Source organism: Eleutherodactylus coqui, chromosome 7 (genome assembly GCF_035609145.1).
Source record: "Eleutherodactylus coqui strain aEleCoq1 chromosome 7, aEleCoq1.hap1, whole genome shotgun sequence".
NCBI classification, from domain to species: Eukaryota; Metazoa; Chordata; class Amphibia; order Anura; family Eleutherodactylidae; genus Eleutherodactylus; species Eleutherodactylus coqui.
In genome coordinates this window covers 122,350,328-122,377,412 of record NC_089843.1, presented here as the reverse complement: position 1 = coordinate 122,377,412, position 27,085 = coordinate 122,350,328, and the positions used below count along the sequence as shown (strand labels likewise).

Here is a 27,085-nt window from a genome sequence, read left to right as displayed (position 1 = left end):
CTACTTGGTTCCATTTATTTATAGTTTAGTTTCCCTTCTGTCGCCTAGTGACGTTGCGTGTAAATGCAGCATATACACAATCTAATTGCGTATGTATTGTGTTTAGTATGCACTCGTAGAGAACAGTAGGGCTCTATCTCGCATAATACACGGTTAGGCCTCTTTCACACGGGGAACTATGCGCACAAAAATCATGCACGTAAAAACCAATGGTTTCCTATGGGAATGTACCCTTCATCGGAATGTTCCCATAGGAAACCTTTGGTTCTAATAGCCGCGTGTTTTTTACACGTGTGATTCTTGCATTCGTAGCTCCTCGTGGCCTAAAAGTGAACTTGCTGCGTTCTTTTTTTTAGGCGCGTATTATACGCATTGAATACACGCAAGTTTGAATGACAATCAATGTCATTGACTCCATTCACTGTGTATTATGCACGCAGAATACGCAATGAAATTACTGGCCTAACGCCGGGCTCACACAAATGGGTTGGATTCCGCCTAAGGAAGGCCGCAGCAGAATGTGGCTGTGACCGCGCCCAGCATCGCTGCGTGCCTGTTTTCTCCTGTATTGCGGATGACCGCAGTGGCTCACTGTTGGTCATGAGCAGTACAGATTTTTTAAAAATGTTTTTTCCGCTCCGTCGCCTCGTATGGAATACTGTGTACAATTCTGGACACCACTACCAAGGAAAGACATTGCAGTGCTTGAGGGGGTTCAAAGAAGAGCAACTAAACGGAATGAGAGGACTGGAATACCCAGAGAGGCGATCAAAATTAGGATTATTCACCCTGGAAAAAGACATTTAGGGGCGACCAAATAACTATGTATAAATACATGAGGGGACAATACAATGACCTCTCCCATGATCTGTTTATACCCAGGACTGCGTCGGTAACAAGAGGGCATCCTCTGCGTTTAGAGGAAAGCAGGTTTCATCACCAATATAGAAAAGGGTTCTTTACTGTAGGAGCAGTGAGACTGTAGAACCGTCTGCCTGAGGATGTGGTGATGGAAAAATCTCATAGAAGAGCATAAGAGGGGACTTTAGAGCGCTATGTTACAGGATATAGACATAAAATAACCCACAGGGTTGTTCATCCGAGTCTTGGAGTCAAGTAGGAACTTTTTTTTAAATTTTGATCCTGGAATTATTCTGATTGCCACTATGAAGTCGGGAAGGAATTTTTTCCCCAAAAATGAGGTAAATTGGGTTCTGCCTCATTGTTTTGTTTTTTTTGCCTTCCTCTGGATCAACAAGAGGGGGTGGAAACAGGCTGAACTGGATGGACACTGTCTTCTTTCAGCCTAACAGACGATTATGCAGGTACTCACGGCCTATCTGCAATGTCAATTGTGGATGGGCCCTGGGTCGGACAACTTCCATTGATTTCAATGGAAGCCGTCCGTGTGGATTTCTCAGAAGAACATGCTGCAATTTAAAATCCGCCCTCGGAAATTGCAATCTCTATCAGCGATTGTTCTAGTCTTTTAATGTGTGCGGAATACCGTTGATTGTCCGTGCGGGTGGCAACCACTGATTCTGCAATACAAATCTGATTGTGTGAGCCTGGCCTTAGCCTGTGGACCTGGTAGGAGGAGTCACCTGTTCCTTTGCTTAGTACCTGCCTCCTAGTGGCAGGAGTTATGCCGCAGGTCTTCGCTGTGTCCCCCAATGAACAACCAATAAAAGGATTTTATGGTAAGTAGCAAAATCCTATTTTTGTAGAACTTGCAGGTGATACATGAAAATCATCTAAGGTTATAAGATGCCTGTCAATGTGCAAAGTAATTGTTTCATATTCCATAGTGTAAATCCTAAGGCTCGGTGCAGATCAAGCATTTTGTTTTTCTGTGCCATCATAGGAATAGAAAACTAGAATGGAATTCAGTGACAGATCACATGATGGATGCAAGCGGTTCCCAGCAAATCCCATTTACTTCAATTGGGTTTTGTCTTATTTTGTGTTATTTTTCCAGAAAAAAGGCAGCGGACTACACTATTTTCTTTTTTTCCACGCTTTTTAAAAAAAATGGAATCTGCGACTAAGCCAGACGTGTACAGAGCCGTTGGTACGTGTACTTTTGGTGTATTAATACTTTTAATCTTTCCTAGATGACTTTGCAGCCATGAGTGAGCAATGTTCAGATGTCCTGAATGGATGTAACATATCCAGCACTGGGACTCAAAATGAAGCCGCTTTGCTTGCTTTAATGGAAAATACTGGATACAGCATGGTACAAGAGAATGGACAGCGCAAGTTTGGTGGTCCTCCGCCAGGTATATATATTGACTGTATACTTAAATCAGCACCTATTTAACCCCTAGATGTCTGCAATATTTCCGTTTACATTGTAGTTGCACATAGCTTATGCAGCAGCCATGTACATTCAAGGTCCGACTTCAAAGCAGGAGAGTCTCTCTCTGCCCGGGCTTATCAGATTGTCCCGAATGCTGATGTGTTCCCCAGCATCTGTCTAGTCATAAATGACACAGTAGTCTGTTTTTGGGCTTGTGATCACCATGATGAACAATCCTGGTGATCGATGTAGATCTCTTTTTGAAAAAAAAATTCTGGTGCACCCCCGTGTTTCTCCCTGCTGAGAGAGGAAGGGGCTGATTAATACAGAGAGGCCTTATTCAGATGGTCGTATTTTCTGTCCGTGTGCTGGTCGTGTATTTCATGGACAGCATGCGGACCCATTATAGCTTATGGGGCTATACAGACTTTTTCACAACAACTGATGGTCTATGTGGAAAGAAAACACTGTGTGTCGGATATGAACCAGAACCGGACAAGCAATGTCCACTGTCTCCGCAGCTCGAACTGCACATGGACAGGTAAATGTATGCTATTCTACGAGACTTGCGTCTGAGATTCTGAATTGTACTTTGTGTTAAGACCTGTAAAGCAAAGAGAAAATTCAGACATAATGTATTTTTTATATCTATCTATATACTGTAAATGCATTGAGGCAGAATCTACTGCTAATAATAATACTGGCACAGATTGCATCAGAAAACTGTCTTTCATTGTTTGCAGCATATTTATTACTGTGTTTCCCCAATAATAGGACCTACCCCACTAATAAGCCCTACCCCGGTATTCAGGGGAGGCTTGAAATATAAGCCCTCCCCTAAAAATAAGCCCTAGCTAACCTGCATTAAAAAAAAAATCAATACTCACCTGGTCCATGGTGTTGCGATGGTCTCCGGCGGCGCTGCGGCAAACCGCAGTGTTTTCCGCTCTGACATCTCAGATACTTTCTGGTGACGTGGCTTTGAATACACCGCCTCCAGTAAAGCGATCGCTGTGATTGGATCGAGTGCCAGCCAATAACAGCCGGCGCTTGATAAGCCAATCACAGCCATTCAGTGCTGAAAATAAAACACAGTGCCTCTTTTGGGGCAAAAATTAATATAAGACAGTGTTTTATTTTTGGGGAAACACGGTATGTGTTTTTAGACACTTTTTGCAATTCGTCCGACAATGGGGCGTAGCTTAGTGTAAAGGCTGTGTGCAGTCTAAATGCGACATTGTGCGCCACATTTTAGTGCAATTTTTGGCGTAAACTAAGTCAAGTAATAGTTGGCATAAAGCTAGAGTAGACAGTCTAAATACTTAAAGGGGTTGTCCCGCGAAAGCAAGTGGGGTTATACACTTCTGTATGGCCATATTAATGCACTTTGTAATGTACATTGTGCATTAATTATGAGCCATACAGAAGTTATTCACTTACCTGTTCCGTTGCTAGCGTCCTCGTCTCCGTGGTGCCGTCTAATTTTCAGCGTCTAATCGCCGGATTAGACGCGCTTGCGCAGTCCGGTCTTCTTCTCTTCTGAATGGGGCCGCTCGTGCCGGAGAGCGGCTCCGTGTAGCTCCGCCCTGTCACGTGCCGATTCCAGCCAATCAGGAGGCTGGAATCGGCAATGGACCGCACAGAAGCCCTGCGGTCCACCGAGGGGAGAAGATCCCGGCGGCCATCTTCACCAGGTAAGTAAGAAGTCACCGGAGCGCGGGGATTCAGGTAAGCACTGTCCGGTTTTCTTTTTTAACCAGTGCATCGGGTTTGTCTCGCGCCGAACGGGGGGGCTGTTGAAAAAAAAAAACCCGTTTCGGCGCGGGACAACCCCTTTAAGAGATTTATCATATAGCAGAGTCCATGTCATACATCTGGCACATTCAAAGACTGTCTAGTCTCAGTTTGCAGTGTATAATTATTATACAGTATTGGGAAATCTGCTCCATTATGCTCTATTCTCCATTATTCGCAGTTTTCCACCCCTTTCATGACAGCACCAATTGAAGTTGATCCTTCTTTCTGTAGGGCCAAGAACACGGAGAAGTTAAATAAGCAGTCCCCATTACTATTACCAGTGCTTATTCTGTCCCTGCAGTGCATGAAAGCAGAGCGGGTCGTGGTTGATGGCATTAATTTCTTAGCAGATATGATGTGGGCTCGTTTCAGGACTCATGTGCTTCCTCCCCTCTTTGAATCATTGTGCTAGAAGTCCCCAGGCAGTTCTGCCCTGTCCAGGGAGTGGCACATATGGAGCTATTGTATGGTTCCTCAGACTCTGTCTCTCTCTTTCCCTTAGGTTCTGTAGGGAGGAAGAGAGATTGTTGTTAAGCTTAGAGATTCAAAAAAGAGAATAAGGAGATGCAGTGTGTGTAATACTCATTTGGAAGAATCTTATAAAAATGCTTTGCTCCTCATTCATCAATCTAGTTATAAAGGAGGAAAAAAAAATTCCTCATGGAAGATATACCGTAAAGTCTATAGTGAGGGCAGAAATTCAGTTATCCATGAATGATCTCGCGAATACGTGTTCCACCTCAGTCGTCAAAATCCCAAGGAAAGCAGCTAGGTTATCTCTGATTTCTTTATCAGGGGTTTGGGAGATTCCAGACTCCCATATAGGCCGCCTGCACACGGCTGAGCTGGATTTCGCATTCGGGTTCCCGCATCGGATTTGGGCTCTGAGCACAGCTGGCGACCCCACATGCCTGCTTTTGTTGTACTGTGGATGACTGCAGATGCATGCCTAGTGCATTTTTTTCTATGTTTTTTTTCATGCGCGTTTTTTTTCGGCTGTGGGTCGGACGGCTTCCATTGACTTCAATGGAAGCCGTCTGCAGCAAAATAGAGCATGCTGCGATTTTTACTCCGCTCATGGAAATCGCAATTCATTTCTGTGAGAGTGAAGGAAAAAATGAGTTTACATAGCATGCTTTGAAAGGTATTTGCTGTGAATCCTCCATGCGGACGCTGACCGTGGAGTCCGCAGCAAAAATCAGTTTGTGTGCAGCTGTCCGTAAAAGCAGAGAAGGTGAAGAGTCATATTCTGAACAAAATAGTACACTCAAACCTCTAGTTTCATTGGTAATCCCTTCGAAAGCAATCAGCTAAACTTGAAACCAATGAAACAGGAGGCAATTATTTCCATAGGAATCAATGTAAATCAAATTAATTCATTTTTGTACAGCGATTAGCGCTGCTTTTTCAGCGCAGCGCTGAATGCTGTACAATGCTCCCCTTCATCTCAATGAGGGTGTTCACACAAGCCTTTTCGGCCCTGCATCGCCCATTGAAATAAATGGACAGTAGTTTCAGCTCTGCCGAAAACGCGGCACAACGTTGTACCGCGTCTTTCAGAGCGCTAGACGCCCTAGCTACGCTACCTGGGGGAAAGGGAGCAAAACTCGCCTTTCAGGTGCTATTGGGGACCCCAACGCTCCTTTCGGAGCTTCTGGTCGGCTGCCGGGTGCTTGTCAAGCCGGCAAAGCATCTGTTGCTAGTGATAGGGCTTAAAGGGGTTGTCTCGCGGCAAACATCAAAATTTTACATTAGCCCATTCCCCCTGTCACCCCCCTGGCATAAAATAGCAATTTAAAGCGGTTTTTAAACCGCTTGCTACTCACCGATCTGACGAAATATGAAGTTTTAAAAATCTTCTCCCTAAGATGGCCGCCAGTCCTTTCCCAGGGATGCACTGCGGTTTTCTCCCATGGTGCACCATGGGCTCTGTGCGGTCCATTGCCGATTCCAGCCTCCTGATTGGCTGGAATCGGCACATGTGACGGGGCGGAGCTACTATGATGACGCGGTGACCAGCTCTCCGGCACGAGCGGCCCCATTCACCAGGCAGAAGCACGGACTGCGCAAGCGCGTCTACAAACGCCAGAAGACATCAGAATTAGACGGAGCCATGGAGACGGGGACGCCAGCAACGGAGCAGGTAAGTGAATAACTTCTGTATGGCTCATATTTAATGCACGATGTATATTACAAAGTGCATTAATATGGCCATACAGAAGTGTATACCCCCACTTGCTGCCGCGAGACAACCCCTTTAAATTCCCAGCAAGAGATTGGCTCTGATTGGCTAAAACGGATGAGTGACAGCCCGCTTAGCCAATCACAGCCAGCGCTGGATGCTCCAATTACAGCCATTTATCAACTGACAAAACTAGAAGCAGGCAACGTAAGAAGAGGCGCAATTCTACGCTGCAGAATCTACAAAACTGGAAACCGACGTAAGAAGAGGTATGACTGTATTTCTTTTTATTATTAAGACTTAAAGGACATATAGTAGACTCCCCAATTAAGCCCTTGGGCTCACTTCACACAGGCGATCGCCAACATGCGATTTCCCCGCAAATGCAAGGCGTTTTTATATGGAAACCGCCCGCACCACTTCGGGAAAGTAGCGAGTGTCTTCTATTATTTTCAATGGGGAGACATCGCATTGCACTCACGTGCACCTAGCACATTCTGTCGCCGGCCCCATTGAAAACAATGAGCGATGTGAAGGCACTCCCAAAGATTGGACGTGCCACGATTTGATACCTGCATTGCACCGCTCATGTGGAGGACCCCATGCGAGATTTGTGCATTTTGCAACGCACAAATCTCATGTGATTTTCTTGGCAGTGTGAAAACTGTCTTAATGACAGTCTTTTGGCCCATAGGACACTACAATTTTTAGGGGAATTCTCCTCTCCACTTTTAACTTTATTTTTCCATCAACAGGGCCATATGAGGGCTTGTTATTTGCGTGGCGAACTGTAGTTTTTATTGGTACCATTTTTGTGTACACAGAGAAGTCCTGGAGGCGAGCATGTATTAGAGGGGTGTTTAGTCTTTATGTGTTAGAGCAGAGCGCGCGGGATGGAGGGATGTGATAGACGTTGGCGCGGTGCTATGGATAGCATTGTAAGTGAGGGTGATGAGTTTGAATTGAGTTCTGTAGTATATGAGCAGCCAATGCAGTGACTTGTATAGTGCAGAGGCATCTGAAAAGCAGCTGGATAGGAAGATGAGTCTAGCTGCCACATTTTTTTTTTATTAAATTCGTTTTTTTTATTAATAGTCAACTCATGAAATACAGAATGAGAGAAAAGAAATTTGCTTGGTACATAGTAATATGGGTACAATCATAGTTAGGTTAGCACATACTTTATGTTACTGTATTTCTTAAATTTCTTGGTTAATCATTTGCAACAATAAACTTTTAAACTTTTAAAACAATACAATGCTGTTCTTCCTTATTCTTGATCCTGGTAAGGGAAAATTACAAGTTCCAAGCGCTTGTCCGTAGGGGGTGGAGAGGGGGGGGGGGGGGAGGATGGAGTGTGAAAGGGTGGGGAGGGAGAGGAGGGGGTTAATGTAGTTCAGGCTTAGGGTTCATACCGTAAGCAAAGTTGAGTGGGAATCCATCCAAACTCCCCATACTTTTTGAAATTTAGTCGGGCAGCCTCTATTTTGATATATGATTTTTTCATGAGGCTACAGTATTTACAGTTTGGATCCAGTGTGGGACTGAGGGGGGTTCTATCGCCATCCAATTCATGGCTATCACTTTGCGGGCCAGGAATAGCGTCTTTTCCAGGAAGACGCGAGTATAGTATGGCCACACCTCCTCCTCCAGCAGGCCAAAGAGCGCCACCTTAGGGTCCAAGTCGATGGATAATGGGGGCCGTAAAAGTAAGTTTATGAGGTCTGTCACTTTTGACCAGAACTCATTGACGAGAGGGCATTCCCACATTAAATGCCAGAAATCCGCCTTCAGTTGGCGGCATCTCTGGCAGGAATCCGAGGAGGTATTACGCATTTTATGTAGACGGTTGGGAGTAAGGTAGGCTTGATGTATAATATAAAGCTGAATTAGTTTATTGTTTACGGCCGGTGAAACTGACAGGTGGGATTCGGAGATGTCCTGCCACTCCTCAGGTGTAAGAGATGGAATGGCAAGTTTCCATTTATCGTATGTTGGGAGTGGGTTGAGGCTTATTTTAGCTGAAAGGAGGTGTGTATATAGGGCCGATATTAATCCTTTGGGCGCCTGGGACTTGAGGACGCCAATTGTGGGAAACTTGGATATGCGGGTCGAGGTGGGTGGGAATTGAGAGTTCAGTGCGTGTCTTAGTTGGAAAAATCTAAATAGTTGGAAATGCGGGGCCTGCAACCTGTCGCGTAGTTGCGTGAATGTGGGGAGTGTTTCGTCTGTATATATGTCTTTTAGTGTGTATACCCCCAGAGCGGTCCAGTACTGTGGGTCTGGAACTGACTGTAGTGCAATGAGACCAGGGTTGTTCCAAAGGGGGAGGTCTGGCACCACATCTTGGTATCTCTGCAGTGTCTTTACTTCCTTCCAGACGCTGAGAGCTAATTTGTGAAGCGGGATTAGGTCGGTAGTTTTGGTGCATTCTGGGAATTCCAAAAAGCCCAAAAGGCTGTTTCCTGTCACTTGTTTCGCAAGTTGTTTATCTGCTATAGGCAGTTCTTTATCTAAGACCCAGGATCAGATGTTTCTCAGTTGCCCTGCCAGGTAATAGAGCCGGAGGTCCGGGAGGGCCATTCCAGCTTGTTCTTTGGGTCTTTGTAAGGTTGCTAGGCTCAATTTGGAACGAGAGGAGTTCCATATGGATGTTATAATTAGGGAGTTTAAAGACTTAAAGAAGTGTTTAGGGACGTTCACTGGCATGTGTTGTAGTATGTACAAGCATTTGGGTTGGATGGCCATTTTGATGAGGTTTATGCGCCCAGCCACGGAGAGCGGTAACTTAGCCCATCGCTTCAGTTTGTGTTTTATGTTCTCTAATAGTGGGTTTATATTATCTGCCATTGCGTTGTTGTGGTCATATGACATAATCATCCCCAGGTATTTAAATGTTGAGACTGGTTTTAGTCCATATCTTGCGACACAGGGATCATTTTTTGGGCCAGTTTCTGTGTAAAGGATTGTTGATTTGGACCAGTTAACATATAGCCCGGAGAAGTTGGAAAATCTATCTGTGTGTCATGGCTTGGGCAAAGGAGTTTGATGGGTTCAATAGAAATAGGATTGTATCATCTGCATACAGTCCTAATTTGCTTTCAAGGTCCGCCCATTTAATACCAGTCATAGCTGCCACATTTTATATGGATTGAAGAGGGTAGAGTCTGGTGTGGGGAAGGACAATGAACAGCGAGTTGCAGTAGTCGAGTCAGGAATGGATGATAGCGACATTGAGTGTATTTAGCATATCCATGGTGAGAAATGGACAGATTTTAGCAATATTTATGAGGTGCAGGTGGCATGTTTTGGCTAGAGATTTGATGTGAGGGGTAAAGCAGAGGTCCGAATCCAGTGTGACCCCAAGGCAGCGAGGGTACTGTCTGGGGGTTATGATGGTGCCAGCTACTGATACGGAGATGTTAGGGGGGTGGTCAGCTGGTTGAGGGTGGAAAGACAAGGCAGTCAGTTTTTTGAGAGGTTCAGTTTGAGAAAAAGAGAGGACATGGTGTTAGAGACAGCAGACAGACAGTTGGGGATGTTTTGGAGGGATGGAGTAGAGATGTCGCGGGAAGAGGTGTATAACTGAGTGTCATCAGCGTAGAGGTACGATTGGAGGCTGAATCTGCGGATGGCTTGTCCGATTGGGGCTGTGTAGATGGAGAAAAGATGGGGGCAAGGACCGAGCCCTGGGGGACCCCAACAGCGGGGGTTGCAGAGAGGAAAGAGAGTCAGCAAAGGAGACGCTGAAAGAGCAGTCAGAGAGGTAGGAGGAGAACCAGGAGAGAGTAGTGTCCTTTAGGCCAATGGAGCGAAGCATAGAAAGAGGAGGTCGTGGTTGACAGTGTCAAATGCAGAGGAGAGGTCAAGGAGGATTAGTAGAGAGTAGTTGCCCCTCGATTTGGTCGTCATCAGGTCGTTTGATCCTTTTGTGAGGGTGGTTTTGGTCGAATGTAGGGGCGGAAGCCAAACTGGAGGGAGTTGAGGAAAGAGTTATCATAAAGAAAGCGAGTGAGGCGGGAATAGACCAGTTCAAGTAGTTGGAGAAGGGGAGGTTTGAAATGGGTCGGTAATTGGCAGCGCCGGTCGAGTATAGGGTCGGTTTCTTTAGCAGAGGGTATATGATGGAATGTTTGAATGAGAAGGGGAAAGATGCCAGAAGTCAGGGCGAGGTTGAAGATGGTGGTGAAGTGGGTAATAACAGCCGGGAAAAGGGACTGGAGGAGATGTGAGAGAAGAGGGTCGCTAGCGCAGGTGGTGGGGCGAGCAGCGGAAAGCAGTCTGAAGACTTCTTCCTCTTTTGTTGGTTCTAGTATAGATAGTGAGTGAGTGATGGATGCCGTGTTGAAGAGACCGGGATTGGGGCTAGCTGTGTAATGTTCAGAGATTCCTTGCGGATGTTTTCAATTTTTTTTCTTTGAAGTGCGCGGCTAGCTCTCCAGCACTGAGATCCGTCACGGGCCTGTTCTTTAGGGCTGAGGAGGGAGTGGAAGGTATCGAAGAGTCGTTTCAGGTTGTGGGATAGTGAGGAGATGAGGGAGGTGAAGTAAACTTGTCTGGCATGGTGGAGGAGGAGGTTGTGGGTTTTGAGCATAAATTTGAAGTGAGTGAAATCTGTGGTGGTTTGGATTTGCGCCACAGGCATTCAGCATATCTAGAGCATCCCCGGATGAAGCGCATTTGAGCTGTGAGCCAAGGTTGTTGTGGTCTCTGGTAGACGGCTTGGGCCACAGAGGGTGCCGCTTTATCCAGGGCACGTTTGAAGGTGGTGGAGTAGTGTCTGGCAGCCAGGTTGGGGCAAGAGAGGATAGAAATGGGGAACAGGGCAGACTATAAGGCCTCAGCAAACTGCTGGATGTGGATGGTCTGGAGGTTCCTAGAGATGCGATAGGTGGGAGGGTCTGGGAAGTTGCCAGGGTGAATAATGGAGAAGGAGGGGGAAAGTTAGTGAAGTGGAAGGCAGCGCAGAGACTGAGGAAAATTAGGTCAAGTGTTGTAGTCTTTGTGAGTGGGGGAGTCTGAGAGTTGTGATAGGCCGAGGAATGAGGTGAATGTTAAAAGCTGGGAGGCAAATGGGGAGATGGGTTTGTTAGTATGGATGTTGAAGTCACTGAGGATAAGGGTTGAGAGTTCGCAGGATAGGAAATGGGGGAGCCAGGCAGTTAAATAGTCCAGGAACAGGCGGGTGTTTTCCTTATCTGTTTCTGCGTGTGAACGGTGTCCTCTTCAGCATATTTATTGTTCCATCTATGGCGAGCCAGGCCCGTAGGTTCCAGCGTGGGGCCTTCCATATTGGGAAGATCCCCCCGCTTCTAGGCAGTTCTCCTGGGGTTAGTTGTCTGTTAGAGTAGGAACTCGCGAGTCAATGAGGACACTTGTCGTGGGTTCGTGAGCTTACGTACTTTGGGCAAATTACTAACCATCACCTCTTTCTTTACCTGTTTCATCTGCTTATGCGTGTTGGTATTATTAATAATTGTTTTGCCGTTTGTTGTTGGTTGTTTGCGCACACGTGCGTTTTATCTGTCGTAGCATTACAGTACAGTATTGTTATCTAATGTTTGTGTTGTCATGTATGCACGTTCTCTCTTCCTGTGTGAACATAACCGTACGTTTATACTGGGAGTGGTGCGACTTGCGCTCAGGGTGAACGGGACAAAATTAATCAGCCATAACTGGGTTGCGTCAATGTAAGTCGTTTCTTCACTGCCTGCATGAACGTAACAGCTGGATCAACCTCCATTGGTGTTGTCATGAAGGGCTCATGGAAATAGAATAAAAAGTAGGAACAATTCCTTATTTTTCCAGTACAGGTTGATGTATCCTTTAAGTGGTTCTCCTAACAAGACACTGGAAACCTTACACAGGATCAATCTGTGGTCTGTACTGTTTCTGGGCTTAGTATAAACATAGTATGTTGGGCTAAATGAAGACAATGTCCATCTAGTTAAGCCTTTTTCACCCCCCCCCCCCTAACTCCACACCCCCTTGTTGGTCCAAAGGAAGGCAAAAAAAACCAAGCAGCCATTTAGCTCATTTGGAGGGGGAAAAAATCCTTTATGACTCCACAATGGCAGCCAGAGTAATCCCTGGTTCAACATTCGAGATCATCAACCCCGCTAGTCACCTAACCTCTATATCCTGTAATATCATACCGTTCTAGAAAGACATCTAGTCCCCTCTTAAATTCCTCTATGGATTTTGCCATCACCATGTCCTCAGGCAGAGAGTTCCACAGTCTCACCGCTCTTACAGTAAAGAACCCCCTTCTATGTTGGTGATGGTCATTTGCCATTTTTCTACCCAAGCCCCCAGTTTATCTAGGTTCTTTTGTAGCCGCATACTATCCTCCGTTGTATTAATTCCCATAGTGCACAGTACACTTAATACATTAAGAGGGGCACGTTTGTTCGTGTATTAGGCTCATCCCCTGCCAGCTCTGCGTACTCTGACAGAAATGTATGCCTGTTCACAGATTCTGGCATAAATTATACATAAATTTGTTGTTCCTGGGTGGCCACATCCCTCCAAACAAGCCCCGTCTATTTTTCCTGAAAGTGCTGAGGCTAGCGTAGAAGGCTGAAAAGTTGCAAAATGTTTGTGCAAGTGGCACTTGAACCAAGTTTTGCAACTTTTCTACGTCAGAGAATTAGTGTAAAACCTTCTGAAATGCCTCCCAAGGTTTGTAAGCAGAATGTTAAATACATGCAAATTAGAAAACTATGATTTCCTATTTTATAAATCTATATAATACAGCCCCAATTCCAAAAAAAGTTTGGATATTGCGTAAAATGTAAAGAAGAAAAGAATGCAATGATTTGGAAATCTCATATAACCATATTTTATTCACAATAAAACACATATCAGAAGGTGAAAGGGAGAGATTTTTCCATTTCATTAAAAAAAAAACTGCTTTAGAAATTGGTGACAGCAATACATCTCACAAAAGTTGGAACAGCTGCAGGGTCAATTTTCTAAGTGACATGATTGTATAAAAAGAGCGTGTTAGAGAGGCAGAGTCTCTCAGAAGCAAAGATGCTCAGATGTTAACAAATATGAAAAACTGCATCTAAAAACTGTGGAACAATTTCAGAAAAATATTCCTCAACATAAAATTGTGAAGACTTTGAATATCCCACAATCTACAGTACATAATATCTTCAAAATATTCAGGAAATCTGGAGAAATTCATGTGCACAAGTGACAAGGCCAACAGTCAATAAAAACCGGCATGATTCTAGAATTGACACTACATGGGCTCAGGAATACTTCTGGAAATCATTGTCTATGAACACAGCTCACTGTGCAACCCACAAATGCAAATTAACCCCTTAGTGACCAGCCTATAGTGTTTTTTTTTTTTTTACATCCTGCAGCTGTGGGGTATGTATGAAGGGAGATCATGTGGCGCTCTCCCTGCATACATCACAGCTGTTTGCTTTTTTTTTTTTTTTTTTTTACAGCCGACACCCTGTGGCAACAGCTCCGATAAGCAGCGCAGCTCATTGGAGCTGTTAACCCTTTAAATGCTGCTGTTAATTCTGACAGCAGCATTTAACTTCCCCAAATGGCCCCCTGCGATATCGCAGGGAGCCGTGCATATGTCATGGCAGCCAGGGGACTTCTGAAAGGTCCCAGTGCTGTCTTAGCACCGTGGGGTGACTTGATAGACTGACTGCCCGATAGCAGTATGATGTAATGCTATGGCATTACATTATACTACAGGAGCGATCAAAGCATTGCAAGTTGTTGTTCCCTCTAGGAACTAAAAAAAAAAAAGTAAAAATAAGATCAATAAAGTTTTACTAAAACTAAAAAATAATAATAAAAGTAAAAAAAAAACCTTTATGCCATATTTAAATTAAAGAATCTAAATAATAAAACAAAAATACAGATTTGGTATCGCTGCGTCCATAAAAGTCCGATCTATCAAAGTAATGCATTATTTACCCCTCACAATGAACCTCGTCAGAAAAAAAAAAAAAACGCCAGAAATGCCCTTTTTAGGTCACCCTGTCTCAAAAAGGAAAGGAATAAGAAGCTATTAAAAAGTCGTATGTATTCCAAAATGGTACCAACGCAAACTGCAGGCGTCCTGCAAAAAATGAGCCCTCTTACAACTATGTCGACGAAAAAATTAAAAAGCTATCGCACGCAGAAGATGGCGGCAGAAAATAATTTTAAAAAATTTAAAATGTTTGAAAAAACATACAAGAAGTACAGAAAAAAAGGAGATAAGTTTGGAATCGTAGTAATCACACTAATCCATAGAATAAATTTCTCCCGTCATTTTTGTTGCAGTTTATGCGCCGATGAAGCAAGACGCACCGCAAGATGGTGGAATTTAGTTTTTTTTCTGATTTTACTCCACTTTTAATTTTGTAAAAGTTTTTCAGTACATTATATGGTACAGTAAATATTACCATTGAAAAACACAACTCGTCCCGCAAAAAACGAACCCTCATACAGCGACGTCGATGGATCAACACAATGCAGAAACGCTGATGTCTTCTCTGGGCCAAAGCTCATTTAAAATAGACCTTGACAAAATGGAAACCTGTTCTGTGGTCAGTTGAATCACAATTTGAAATTCTTTTTGCAAACCATAAATGCAGTTTCCTGCAGACTCAAGAGGAGAGGGATCAGTCAGCTTGTTATCAGCACACATCTCTGATGGTATGGGGTTGCATTAGTGCCTATGACCTGGGCAGCTTATACATCTTAATAGGCACTATCAATGGCAGTATATAGAGGTGTTAGTACAATATAAGCTCCCATCCAGACGTCTCTTTTAGGAAAAAACTTGCATACACTTTCAACAGAACAGTGCTAAACCCCATATTGTATCCATCCCAACAACATGTCTCTGCAGAAGAAGAGTCCGGGTGCTGAACCGACCTCCTGCAGTCCAGAACTTTCACCAATGGAAAACATTTGGTGCATTATAAAATGCAAAATCTGGCAAGAACGACCCCGGACTGTTGAGCAGCGAGAATCCTACATCAGACAAGAATGGGACAACATTCTCTCCCAAAACTCCAGCAATTTGTCTCACTTCCCAGATGTTTGCAGACTGTTGTAAAAATAAGAGAGGATGCTACACAATGGTAGACAGGACCCGGTTCCAACTTCTCAGATGTGTTGCTGCCTTGAATTTTTAAATTTAGTTCATTTTTAAAAATTAAATGAAAAAATGTCTTATTTCAACTTCTGGAATGTGTTCTATTGTGAATAGAATATGGTTATATGAGATTTCCAAATCATTGCATCATTTTTTTCTTTACATTTATTTACATTTTACAGTGTCCCAACTGTTTTGGAATTGGCACTGTGCGTGTGATATGATATATTACATCAGGCAACCCTTATGACCATATAAGCACAAAACTGCAGCAGGCTGAGCTTCCCTATTCAGTGGTCCACCACCAAAAATGTTTTTCTTTTTTAGGTTGTAGTCCATAAGCAATGTATGCCGCTGTATGGCTATATAGCAGCCTACCTTGGTAACCTCTTTCAGAAGAATACATAAGAGAATTCTTAAATGCAGGCGTAGCTCACATTGCTTTAAATGAGAACTGCCTCTGCAATTACTAGTGCCAGCCACTGCACGTAGGTCGGAGATAACTGCTTCCGTTCTGTACCCATGTGCGCTTTGGCACTGACAGTGAGCGTCTGATCAGCTGATCGTCAGGGTCCCAAGCAGTAGCCCCAAGACCATCACTATTGACGGCCTATTGTCAGGATAGGTCAGCAATAATTATTTGCCCAGAAAACTCCTTTTAATTACCGTATATGTTGCTTATGAAATTGCTATAATTTCAGTTATAAAGAAATTGGATTGATGAAAGTGAGTGATCTGTGACGTAACAACCTATATTGACTGTAAAAACGTTGCCTTCGCTCCATTGTTTTCCATCATTTATGGTGTATACTGTATTTCATAAATGTTTAATAAAAATTCTGGATCCAAAACACAAGTACACAACAAATTGGAAAAAAGAAAAGTGTAATTATATTGAATGGTGTCTAAATTTTAGGATTAAAATATGACATTTGATGGTTTTAGATTGGGAAGGTCCACCTCCACCACGCGGCTGTGAAATATTTGTTGGAAAAATTCCCCGCGACATGTTTGAAGACGAACTTGTCCCAGTATTTGAACGAGCCGGAAGAATCTATGAATTTAGGCTAATGATGGAATTCAGTGGTGAGAACAGAGGCTATGCGTTTGTGATGTATACAAATAAAGATGAAGCCTTGCTGGCTATTCGAATGCTAAATAATTATGAGATCCGTCCTGGGAAATTCATTGGAGTTTGTGTCAGTTTGGACAATTGCAGACTTTTTATTGGTGCTATTCCAAAGGAAAAGAAGAAAGAGGAAATTTTGGATGAAATGAAGAAGGTTACAGAAGGCGTTGTGGATGTCATTGTTTACCCGAGTGCGACTGATAAAACAAAAAACCGGGGCTTTGCATTTGTAGAATTTGAATCTCACAGAGCAGCTGCAATGGCAAGAAGGAAACTAATTCCAGGTGATTATTTTCTTCTGTAGTGATTATCAGACAGCCAATAGTAACCTGTTCTTTGGTGACCAGGTCTTGTTTTGCCACTAATCAATAGCAACCTAGCTGCTTGCAAATGATATATACAGTATAAGGGAAGGGTCCCACTCTACAGCGTCTGCGCAGTCACTGCACATCCAAGATGTGGCTAAAAGCTCACAGACTGTATGGCTTTCAAATGCATTAAATAACTGGTTATTAATGATGGCATCTATTAACAATCAATCCTCCGTTATCACTTAATTCATTTCCGAGTCACGCTAAAGCCCATTTACACACAACGATTATCGCTGAAAAGCCATCTATTGAACGATAATCGTTGTGTGTAAATGCTCCTATCTTTCACTCTTTGGCTGAGCAATGATTTTTAGCTGTGCATAAAATCCATTGTTCAGCCGTAGTGAAGATAACACAGACCACATGCTGTGTTTGCTGTCCATGGTGCTGAGTTCTCCATGGGAGCTGCTGATTGCATCATATTCAGCAGAGGGCCCTCAGCAGCCCTCTGGCAGAACAATAGAACTGTATGCAGAGAACAGACCACCTACTGTTCTCTACATACAGCTCCTGAAGGCTCATTAACATGCAAATTAAGGTGATAAGCTGCTAATGGACATCAGTGTCCAATAGCAGTTTATGCAAAATAATCGTTCAAAAGATATCTTTGTGTTTAAATGGGCCCTTACTCTGTGCTTTTGGATGTCTGGTGGCTTCCCAGCAGCTGTGGCAAGTAACCCTTTCCAAGGAAAATGTTTTTTTTGTTTTTTTTCTTCTTAAAAATTTCTGATTGTTCAATTTCTATGCTTGTATTTGTTTCTGAGGCCCTACTGACTGGAAGACTGAAATCTTGGCAAATTCTGTAAGGCCGTTTTCATTCACCCAAGAAAATCTTGCACAAATAGGAACTCCATTCTTTTGGATGGGGTCATACATAGGAGCACATTTTTATTTTTTCTTTCTCCCTGGATCGTACTGCAGCACGTCTTATCTTTAGGCGTGCCCTCATATCGTCCATTACTTTCAATGGGGAAGGTGGCAGCATCGCACCACGTGCTGAGTGCACGCAATGCGAGGTTTCCCCATTGAAAACAATGGGAGAAGCTCCACGATCCTCTGCCACAGAACAAAGGCATAACACATACACAGAGATCAGATGTCAAACTATTTCCATTACTTTCTTTTCGTTGTATAACTGTTCATCCTCCACTATCCTTCTTCCTGTAATCTTCATTCAGTAACCTTCAATATATATAACCCTTCATTTATAACTTTCTTCTCTTAATACCTTGCATCGCTCTATATCCTTCTTCTTGTAATCTTTCTATATCCTTCTTCGTTTACTGTTATCTAAACTGAAACCTTTTTTTCTCTGTTGTATCTAGCCTTGTTTTAATCATGTTTTTGGGTACCATTTACGTCTAATCACTCCTACCTCAATACGTGTGCACTCTGTTAAGTTTAGTTCACACAAGAACTCAGAAAACTGGACTCAAGGACAGACGTAACACAACGCAGAGTAGGGAGCACAAACGACATGCACAATCCCACCTGAAACATGCACATTTCCTTCATTCCCCCAAACTGATCCATATATACATATATTGTAATAACTGGCACCAATGGACATGAAAACTGGGCATACAAGCATATAAAACATTGAAACAGGGAAATCAAGAAAGGGTAAATGAACATGAACAAATATCTCGTTATCCGTGCACATGTGTATTGTGTAACGTCAAACTGGGACATGAACACTCGGCAGAATCTTACCAGTATGTGGACTGCAGAAATACAAACTGGAACTCGGCAACAGTGGACATAACTGAGCAGCAGACATAAAACACTGACTGGCAACCACTCACTAAGCATAGCCAGATGGAATTGCTATAATAAGTATGAGGAATTAGTTCGTGGATTGGCCAAGTCACTTAAGCCACGAGCCCAACTTCAAGGGTCCTCGTCTCTCGGTTTAACAAGACAACTAATCCCAGGATACCTGCCTGCAAGCGGGGCGATTGTGCCAATAAGGGTGGCCCTGCACTGGAACCTCGGGACCTAACTAGCCCTAGATGGTAAATGATCCACAGCAAGACAGTTCACAACAAATGCACCAAGAGCCGCACAGACACACAGGACCATGACACTGTTCACACTGAAGATAGCACTGCACTGACACCTCATGCCCAGTCAGATGCACAGAAGATATAGAAGACTGCAGAAACATGGAGGAACACAACACAGTTCACACTGAAGCCTTCACAGACCAGCGATCATTTTGCATAAGCTGCTAATGGGCATCGACGCTCATTGGCAGCTAATTACCTTCATTTGCATGTAAATGAGTCTCCCTGAGCTGTATGCAGAGAACAGCAGTGGGTGTTATCTGCATACAGCCCCTTTGTTCTGCTGCAGGACTGCAGCTGAATACAATGTTATCAGCGCTCCTGTGGAGAATCACAGAGTGCGGTCCCTGCTATCAGCTCTTCGGACGAATTATGGATTTTAAACTCAACTTAAAATCATCCTTCAGACAAAAAGCAAACAATGGTAGCATTTACACGCAACAATTATTGTTCAAAAGGTATTGTTTGAACGATAATCATTGTGTGTAAATGGGGTTTTAGTCAACATAAACATCTATCTTTTGTAAGACAATAAGTACAAGACAAGGATTTCAGTAAAACAGCATGGAGGGAGCAACTGTGCGGACGATATCTTGCTGGCATAGAATGCATAGCTCTGGTTCCAGCAAATTGTACTCTGCAGCTGTATCACTATTATATGAGTAATCTTCACCAGAAAACCTGATGCCTACAAGAATATTAATACAATGGCTAAAATCACTAAAGAGGTTTTCAGATTTACTCAGTTATCTCAATAGGCTCCCCATGTGCAAAAATAGCAAATTGGCTTATATTCAGCTTTCCCAGCTCCCCGCTCTGCCTAGCACTACCTCTTGGGGTCTTCCCCTCTGATGTAATTTTTACAGGCTACAGCAGCCACGCTGCTGCAGCCAATAATAGAGCTCTGCCTGATGGTTAAGTTCTCTGTCCTTTGCTGCAACCTGTGACGTCCTATACGCAGGCTGCTGTTGTCTGTAAAACGATACGTCAGGGGGGAGACTTGTAGAGGTGGCGGAGGACACAGTAGAGAGCCAGTGAAGTGAGTATAATCTGATTTGTTATTTTTGCACATGGGGACACCTTTAAAGCAACTGACTTGCAAAATTTGTCTATACTATTTGGTGCTGTCCTTTTGTTGACTTGGTCACCGATCTGCTCTTTCTTGGGGCCCCTCTTTGTTCTTCTTGCATGGCTGTGGCACTCCCTTCACTATTTAATGCACAGGTAATCAGACATTGCATGCTATTTCCTCATTAGCCAATCAGAGCAGTGTGTAGTGTCTTAGATTACTGATGCACCACCACTGTGCGTCGGGTGGTCTAAGCATTACGGTGGCCATCTTGGAAGTATGAAGAGGAGCATCAGGAACTGGTTAAATCGGTAGCCAAACCAGAAAACCATGGCACCAGGTAATTTGGAGAGATTTTGTTCCAGAACCGGAGGGTTGCTTTAAGAAAAATCACAGCCTGTTGCTCCTTAAACTAGTAGTATGAACTATATTAACCCGATTTCCACTCATATGTATAAGTATTTTGTAAACTTCATTTCAACTTGCCTTCTAGGAACTTTCCAATTATGGGGCCATACTATTCAGGTTGACTGGGCAGACCCAGAGAAAGAAGTTGATGAAGAAACAATGCAGAGAGTGAAAGTATTATATGTAAGAAATTTGATGATATCCACTAGTGAGGAAACAATTGAAGCAGAATTCAACAAATTTAAGCCTGGAGCTGTTGACCGTGTAAAAAAATTGCGGGACTATGCATTTGTTCACTTTTTTCATAGAGAAGATGCTGTTACAGCAATGTCTATAATGAATGGCAGATGTATTGATGGAGCCAACATTGAAGTGACCCTGGCTAAACCTGTGAATAAGGAAGCTAACTTTAGACAACATTTTGGTGGGCAAGTGGGTGGCAATGCTGAAAGTTTGCTTACTTTTGTAAATAATGAAGAAGGGTGCCAGAAATCTATTGGAAGATATTCAAGTTCTACTGCAGTTTTTGGTGGTCAACACAGTCCAACCCCTTCAGAGCCGGAAAGGTGTACCTACCCTTTCTACCCTGGAACAAAGCTTACGCCAACAAACATGCATTCTTTAAAGCCTAATCAGTTCTACTCGGCTGTCATACATTTAGAATATTATTGTTTTAAAAATAATATGGTATTTCCAGAATACTATTTGTATTCAACTACCAACCAAGATGGAAAAGCTCTTCTCATATATAAGGTGGTCCTTCCATCTATTGGAAATGGCTCCAGTTACTTCATGCCTAATAAGTTATGTGAATCTTTGGAAGATGCTAAAGAATTGGCAGCACAATTTACATTGATGCATTTAGGTGAGTGGAAAATAACATTCCAGTTTCTTTTTACTTCAATAACTTTTGTATATTTTATAGCTTTTCTAACTGCACTACCGTTCAAAAGTTTTAGAACACCTATATTTTTCCAGTTATTTTTGATATCACAGTTCTGGTCCAGCAAATAATGGGAAATGGTTTAAAAGTAAGCCAAAAACTTAAAAATCCTGTGAAATTTTACCCTGAAATGCAACAATAGTGTGAATTTATTATTTTAACCAAAGGGCTTTGACAAGTGAAAGGCAATTAACCAAAGAATACAGACAATTATAGGCCTTAGAAGTGTGGGTCTCTCCTACAGAGAAATTGCCACAGTGGCATTCAGTGGTTTTCTATACCATCAAAAGGCACTTGGAACCTCTGACCGGAAGAGGTTTGGCAGACCAAGGACAACTACAAATTTAGATAACAAGTTTTTGCTAATCCACCGCTTGCATAATTGGTGTCTCACAGCCAAAAAAACTTCAAGCACAGCTTAATGCAGCAAGAAATAAACCAGTTTCTATTTCAACTATGAAGAGCAGACGTCTATCTACAGGTTTGACAGGTAGAGTATCAGTAATAAAGCCACTGGTACGATTGAAAAACAAGAGTTGTCTGAGCCAAGCAGCACCTCCAGTGGCCTGTGAATCAAAATTTTCGGTATCTTTCGTACATCCCAAAGTGTTTTATGCAGTCGAATGGGTGAACGGATGGGTGGTTTCTGAGTATGTGATACCAGTCAAACATGGTGGAGGAAGCATGATAGTCTGAGGCGTTTCTGCTGGTCCCAGAGTGGACAACTTGCAGAGTGACTGGCACACTGGACAAAAAGAGCTACCACAGCTCTTTGATTACACCATGCAATACCTTCTGGTGTACGCCTAGTTGGTCAAGAGTTAATATTACAGCAAGACGATCCGAGACATGCTTCTGGGTTATGTCAGAACTACTTAAAACAAGAAGTCGGTAGGTTTCAAAGAATGGAATGGTCTTCAGACTTAAACCCCATTGAGCTTATTTGGGATCAATTGGACGAAAAGGTGAAAGCAAAGCAATAGAGATGAGCGAACGTACTCGTTTCGAGTAATTACTCGATCGAGCACTGCGATTTTCGAGTACTTCCGTACTCGGGTGAAAAGATTTGGGGGGTGGGGGGAGGCGTGGCGGAGCGGGGGTAGCAGCGGGGAACAGGGGGGAGCCCTCTCCCCCCACTCACCGCTGCATCCCCCCACTCACCCACGGCGCCCCCCGAATCTTTTAGCCCGAGTACGGAAGTACCCGAAAATCGCGGCGCTTGGGTGAAAAAGGGGCGTGGCCGAGTATGCTCGCTCATCTCTACAAAGCAACCTACAAGTGCAGAACATTTGCTGGAGCTTCTGTAACAATGTAGGGAAGAAATTTTTTAAATAATATCTGAATGCACAATTGAAGCATTCTTTCTACAATTACAAAGTTGTTATATCAGCTAGAGGTTGCTACTTTGAAGAGTCAAAAATCTTGATTTTTTTTTTTTTGTCGGTGAAACAAAGTTAATCTTTTTATTCATCTTATTTTTACTTTATGGTTTCATTTCAAACTACATTTCAGACATTAAACTGTGTAAATATCAATACAAAACTGGAAGAATTGAAGTGTTTTAAAACTTCTACTGTTGCCCTATGTAAAGGCAGCGTAGTATAGGGAGAGGCACACTGTTAGCCAAAATGTGCAAAAAAAACATTATATAGGCTTATATAGGACATCGTCATCTGGGGACAGATCCTTTTTAAAGGGTTTCTTTTTTTTTTTTTTTTATAAAACTTTTGACATTACGTCTTTTGAGAATCTCGCAGTCGGAATCCGACCCGGCCGTGGGCATAAGTCCTTAAAAGAACTAAAAAGGAGCAAATCTAACTGCAGATTAGGTGGACCATGTGGTCTTTTTTGCTGTCAATCTTCTGTGTTTCTCAGTGGCCATAGTGAAAACGGTAGGATTTCAGGATTTATGTTTCAAATGTAGATGGTTACATGGAAAAGTTTTTAAAAAATTACCAAAAATTCTTAAATACACTTAACATAACTTATTGGAATCAAGTTTTTTGATATTTTTCATTTTGTTTTGCTTTCAGGCTACAGCTTGCATCGCGGTTCTCTGTTGTGTGCTAGCAGTGCGCAGTCACCTGTGTCAGCAGGTGTGTTACCAGTCACATCTAGGCCTTATTCTTACCCTAGCTACTCGGTGTCACCAACATTGCCTGTTGCAAATGGAAACCACATGGAGCAAAGACTTTTCTATCCTAACCAACCTTATTTTTAGATCGGTAGTGCACTGACCTGTTCCTATGTCTGTTAATATAATTTATTTATTTTTGGTGTTTTTAACTTGAATTTAGCAGCATTGTTTTATCTTTATGCTGGGTTCACACGGAGCGGAATTTCCATGCGGTCCCGCTGTGGACATTCTGTGGGATTTTCGTCCCGTGGGAACCCAACTTTAGATGGTCCTATTTAGGCATTTTTTTTAAAAATAAATGCATGTTTAGGGTAATACTAGGAGGCCTCAAGATTCCTGGTTTGCAAGGTGTAAAACTTTGTTCACATTCATATTATAGTTTCTGTTTTTAAAGGATAAGACAAGTTTGGTTTGTAACAGAACCTAATGGATTCAGTTGAATTATAATGGCATGTCAGTTTTAGTTTTTTATGTATTTTTATCTTAATTAGCACCGGATAAAAGAGCACAAGACATTACACTCAACTATTCTGACCGCCTGTGAACAAAGCATAAGCAATTTTTTAAGAACCAGTTTCTACCAAGTGCTATTACAGGATATCATAGCTCCAATTTCTGAGCGTAATCTATACCGTGACGCACTTTTCATCTTTTTTCAAATTGTGCAGGTTAAAGTGCTGAAAATCAGATGAGTACTTTTTCTAAAAATGTGATTCTCTGGCTGCAGCGTAGCATGTGTATGAAATCTTTGCATCTGTAGCATTTTAGAAATTATTTGGGATCTTTAGGCTGCGGTCAGACGGGGCGTAAATCACACGGAAATCTCGCGGAATGATTACCGCTTGGCTTGGACGCAACGCACTCACCGCAGCGTGTGGACAAGATTTTAAGTTTAAGATTGCTGCACTGAAATTCCGCGGCAGTTCTGCCCCGTGTGAACCCAGCCTTACAGGTAAGAACATCTATACTTAAAGACTCTGTCATCATCTTTCTGCACCTCTCTCTGAGGGCAGCTCAAGGCAGTGACAGCCACACTAATTACAGTGAGGATCTGTGCATTATTGTTTTTTAGAAACATTTTTTATATCAGTAGCAGCACATGCATAGATGACTACTTAAAGTAGTCCTGGATATTCGTGAGCTGCAAGCTAGCTACACCCACTCTACTTTCCAGCCACTGACTGACAGCACTATGCATTGAGAGAGAGAGAGCTGCCAATCATTGGCTGGAGGGCTGGTGGGTGTGGCCAGGCTGCAGCTCATGAATACGGAGAACTAGTTCTGTGTCTGACTGCTACTGATTAAATGCAAGTTTCTCCAAAACTCCTGCTCGGATACACACATTAGACATATCACTGTTAGAGGCACTACCCTATGCTGCTTTTAGTAAGGGCTGCAAATATATGGTGATAGTCTCTTTAAGGTGAAATGTGATTTAAGGTGGACATACATGTTAAATAGAATTAGGTTGATAGTTGAATAACCGTTGAATGAACGATCATTTCAAAGATGCAACCTTAGTCTAATGTGTATGGGTACCTTGTAGTATATAAGCAACCCTTGTTACATGCATATAAATAAAATGAGTGCTAATGTAAGCTTGTTTGCTATATTATTCAAGCATTGGAGTCTGAAGAGTTGTCTGTCAACATTCCATATTGTTTACATAAAATTACGACGTTGAGTAAAAGTACAAATAAAGGGGGTCTTAACAACATGCCTGTTGATGTTTCGCCAAATAGCAAACAGTTAAGCCATATGTAAAATCAGCTTTACTTTGTCCCTTCATGCGTAATTACATCACTGACATTTTAAGTGAAACTGCCATTATGTATGTTATATTAAATTTTTCTTTATACAAGTATTTGTATTTTAATATCAGATATAATCTAGTTATAAGAAAACATAGTAGATTAGATGTTGATTGTTTCTGCAGAAAGTCTATAAATCTAATATGTGGCAAAACTGTTCAGTAATACAGGGAAAACATGTAATTTGTGTGCTGACATTTCTAACGTTACATTGTGTAATATGTGCTGGCATATCAATAGCGTAGATTTGTTTCTTCTACTCCGAACGTGTCAAACGCTTGTACTAGATGATACTTTTTCATTTTTACATGGCAGCCAAGCTTATTCAGTTTTGCAGAGTGAGTTACTGATGTTTTTGCCTTTACGCTTGAAGATTGAATATTGAACAATTCTATGAGTTTCATGGGTATATTTCAGCTGAATGCAAACGCAATTCTGAAAGTAATTTAACCCTTTGCAATCCAATTTTGGATTCAGGGTTTCCTAGGGTTTTTTTTTTTCTGCCATTATACAATGGCGCCATCTGCTGGCTAGAGCCAGTACTGTGGTATTGGACATGCTGGAGAGGCTCCCGACAACAGAGCGGCCAATAATATACAGTAAGAATACCCTGCTGAACGTCTTCAGACATCAGAGCTGTACAGCCTTCAATCAGAATGTCTGAAGATGTTAGAAAGTGGATTGGAGAGGGTTAACAGAGAAACTATACTTGAAACTAATTTTATACAGCTAGCCAGAGCAGGACATTGATGAAGTCTGTGAGCCTACATGGCCACTAATTTCCAGAACAAAGGTGCTCTGGTCAGAACCATAATTGCAGGATCCGGACCGCTGGCCAGTAATTTTGCATGTCACATACATGCTAGTGGGGCAGGAATGCCTGTATGCTGTAAACTGTAAGGACAGCCAGTATTACTACACACAACAGTTTGAATCTTTGGGTATTAATAGTCACAAATGGCAACAGCAGCTGCCAGTAAAGAAAAAAAGATGACTTATTAAATAGGTTGTACCAAAATCAACTTTTATCACCAAGCCACTGGGTAGGTGAAAAAGTCTGAGACCCCCAACAATCACTCTTTTAGCGCAGATCCTGTGGATAGGTGATAAAAATTACTTTTGGTACAACCCACTTAAGTGCTGCCTAAAGCTGGTCTTCTACATTAGATGTTAGTAGTCCGATCTACAATTTACAGTTGTGGAAATTTCTGTTCCTGAAGGGATTTATGCGCTCTTCAAGTTTGGAAATCAGTGGATGTATCAACTCAAACTCCACTGTTGTGATTTTCAGACATGATTAGATTACATTTTAGGTGGCTTTTCCATTGCAAAATGTATTTACTGCAAAGTATTACTTTTAAATGACAGGTTCCCATTAAACAAGTTTGTAAAAATATACCCAAATGCCATTATTTTCAGAACAGATACAGGTGTATTTATTTTGCAACTACTGTACACAGAACACTTCCATTTGCCAAATGTATTTACACACATTTTTAGTGACTTTTTTGCAGGGAGTAGTTGTGTGCAGAAATACAGCGCATGTATGCACATCCTAAAAATATTGGCTGATGATTTATGTATTTTACAGTAGTGGAATGAGTAGTTATACTTGAAGATATATTTGTGATTAATCATGTTATTAAGTATAGATTACTGTATTCCATTTCCAGGAAAATGGAAAGGGTTTGTCCAGTTGTAAGATGATTGATGGTCTATCAGCTCATCAGCAGAGGTTGTGGGTGGCAGACC

General features: G+C 42.5%; 1 protein-coding gene across 1 annotated transcript; it reads left to right on the top strand.

The window, feature by feature from the left end:
• The first annotated feature begins 2,128 nt into the window (after positions 1 to 2,128).
• RBM46 (RNA binding motif protein 46) lies at positions 2,129 to 23,606 on the top strand. Its single transcript, XM_066574813.1, has 4 exons — positions 2,129 to 2,279; positions 16,345 to 16,812; positions 20,528 to 21,307; positions 23,419 to 23,606. The coding sequence occupies exons 1-4, from the start codon at positions 2,129 to 2,131 to the stop codon at positions 23,604 to 23,606; spliced, it is 1,587 nt and encodes a 528-aa protein (XP_066430910.1).
• Positions 23,607 to 27,085: the final 3,479 nt, after the last annotated feature.

What these genes read in the sequence shown, in the direction of transcription:
- RBM46 (XM_066574813.1), top strand. Translation starts at nt 2,129, where the DNA reads ATGAGTGAGCAATGTTCAGATGTCCTGAATGGATGTAACATATCCAGC. An exon ending in GTTTGGTGGTCCTCCGCCAG is followed by an intron (nt 2,280 to 16,344) that starts GTATATATATTG and finishes TGATGGTTTTAG; the next exon opens with ATTGGGAAGGTCCACCTCCA. An exon ending in AAGAAGGAAACTAATTCCAG is followed by an intron (nt 16,813 to 20,527) that starts GTGATTATTTTC and finishes CTTGCCTTCTAG; the next exon opens with GAACTTTCCAATTATGGGGC.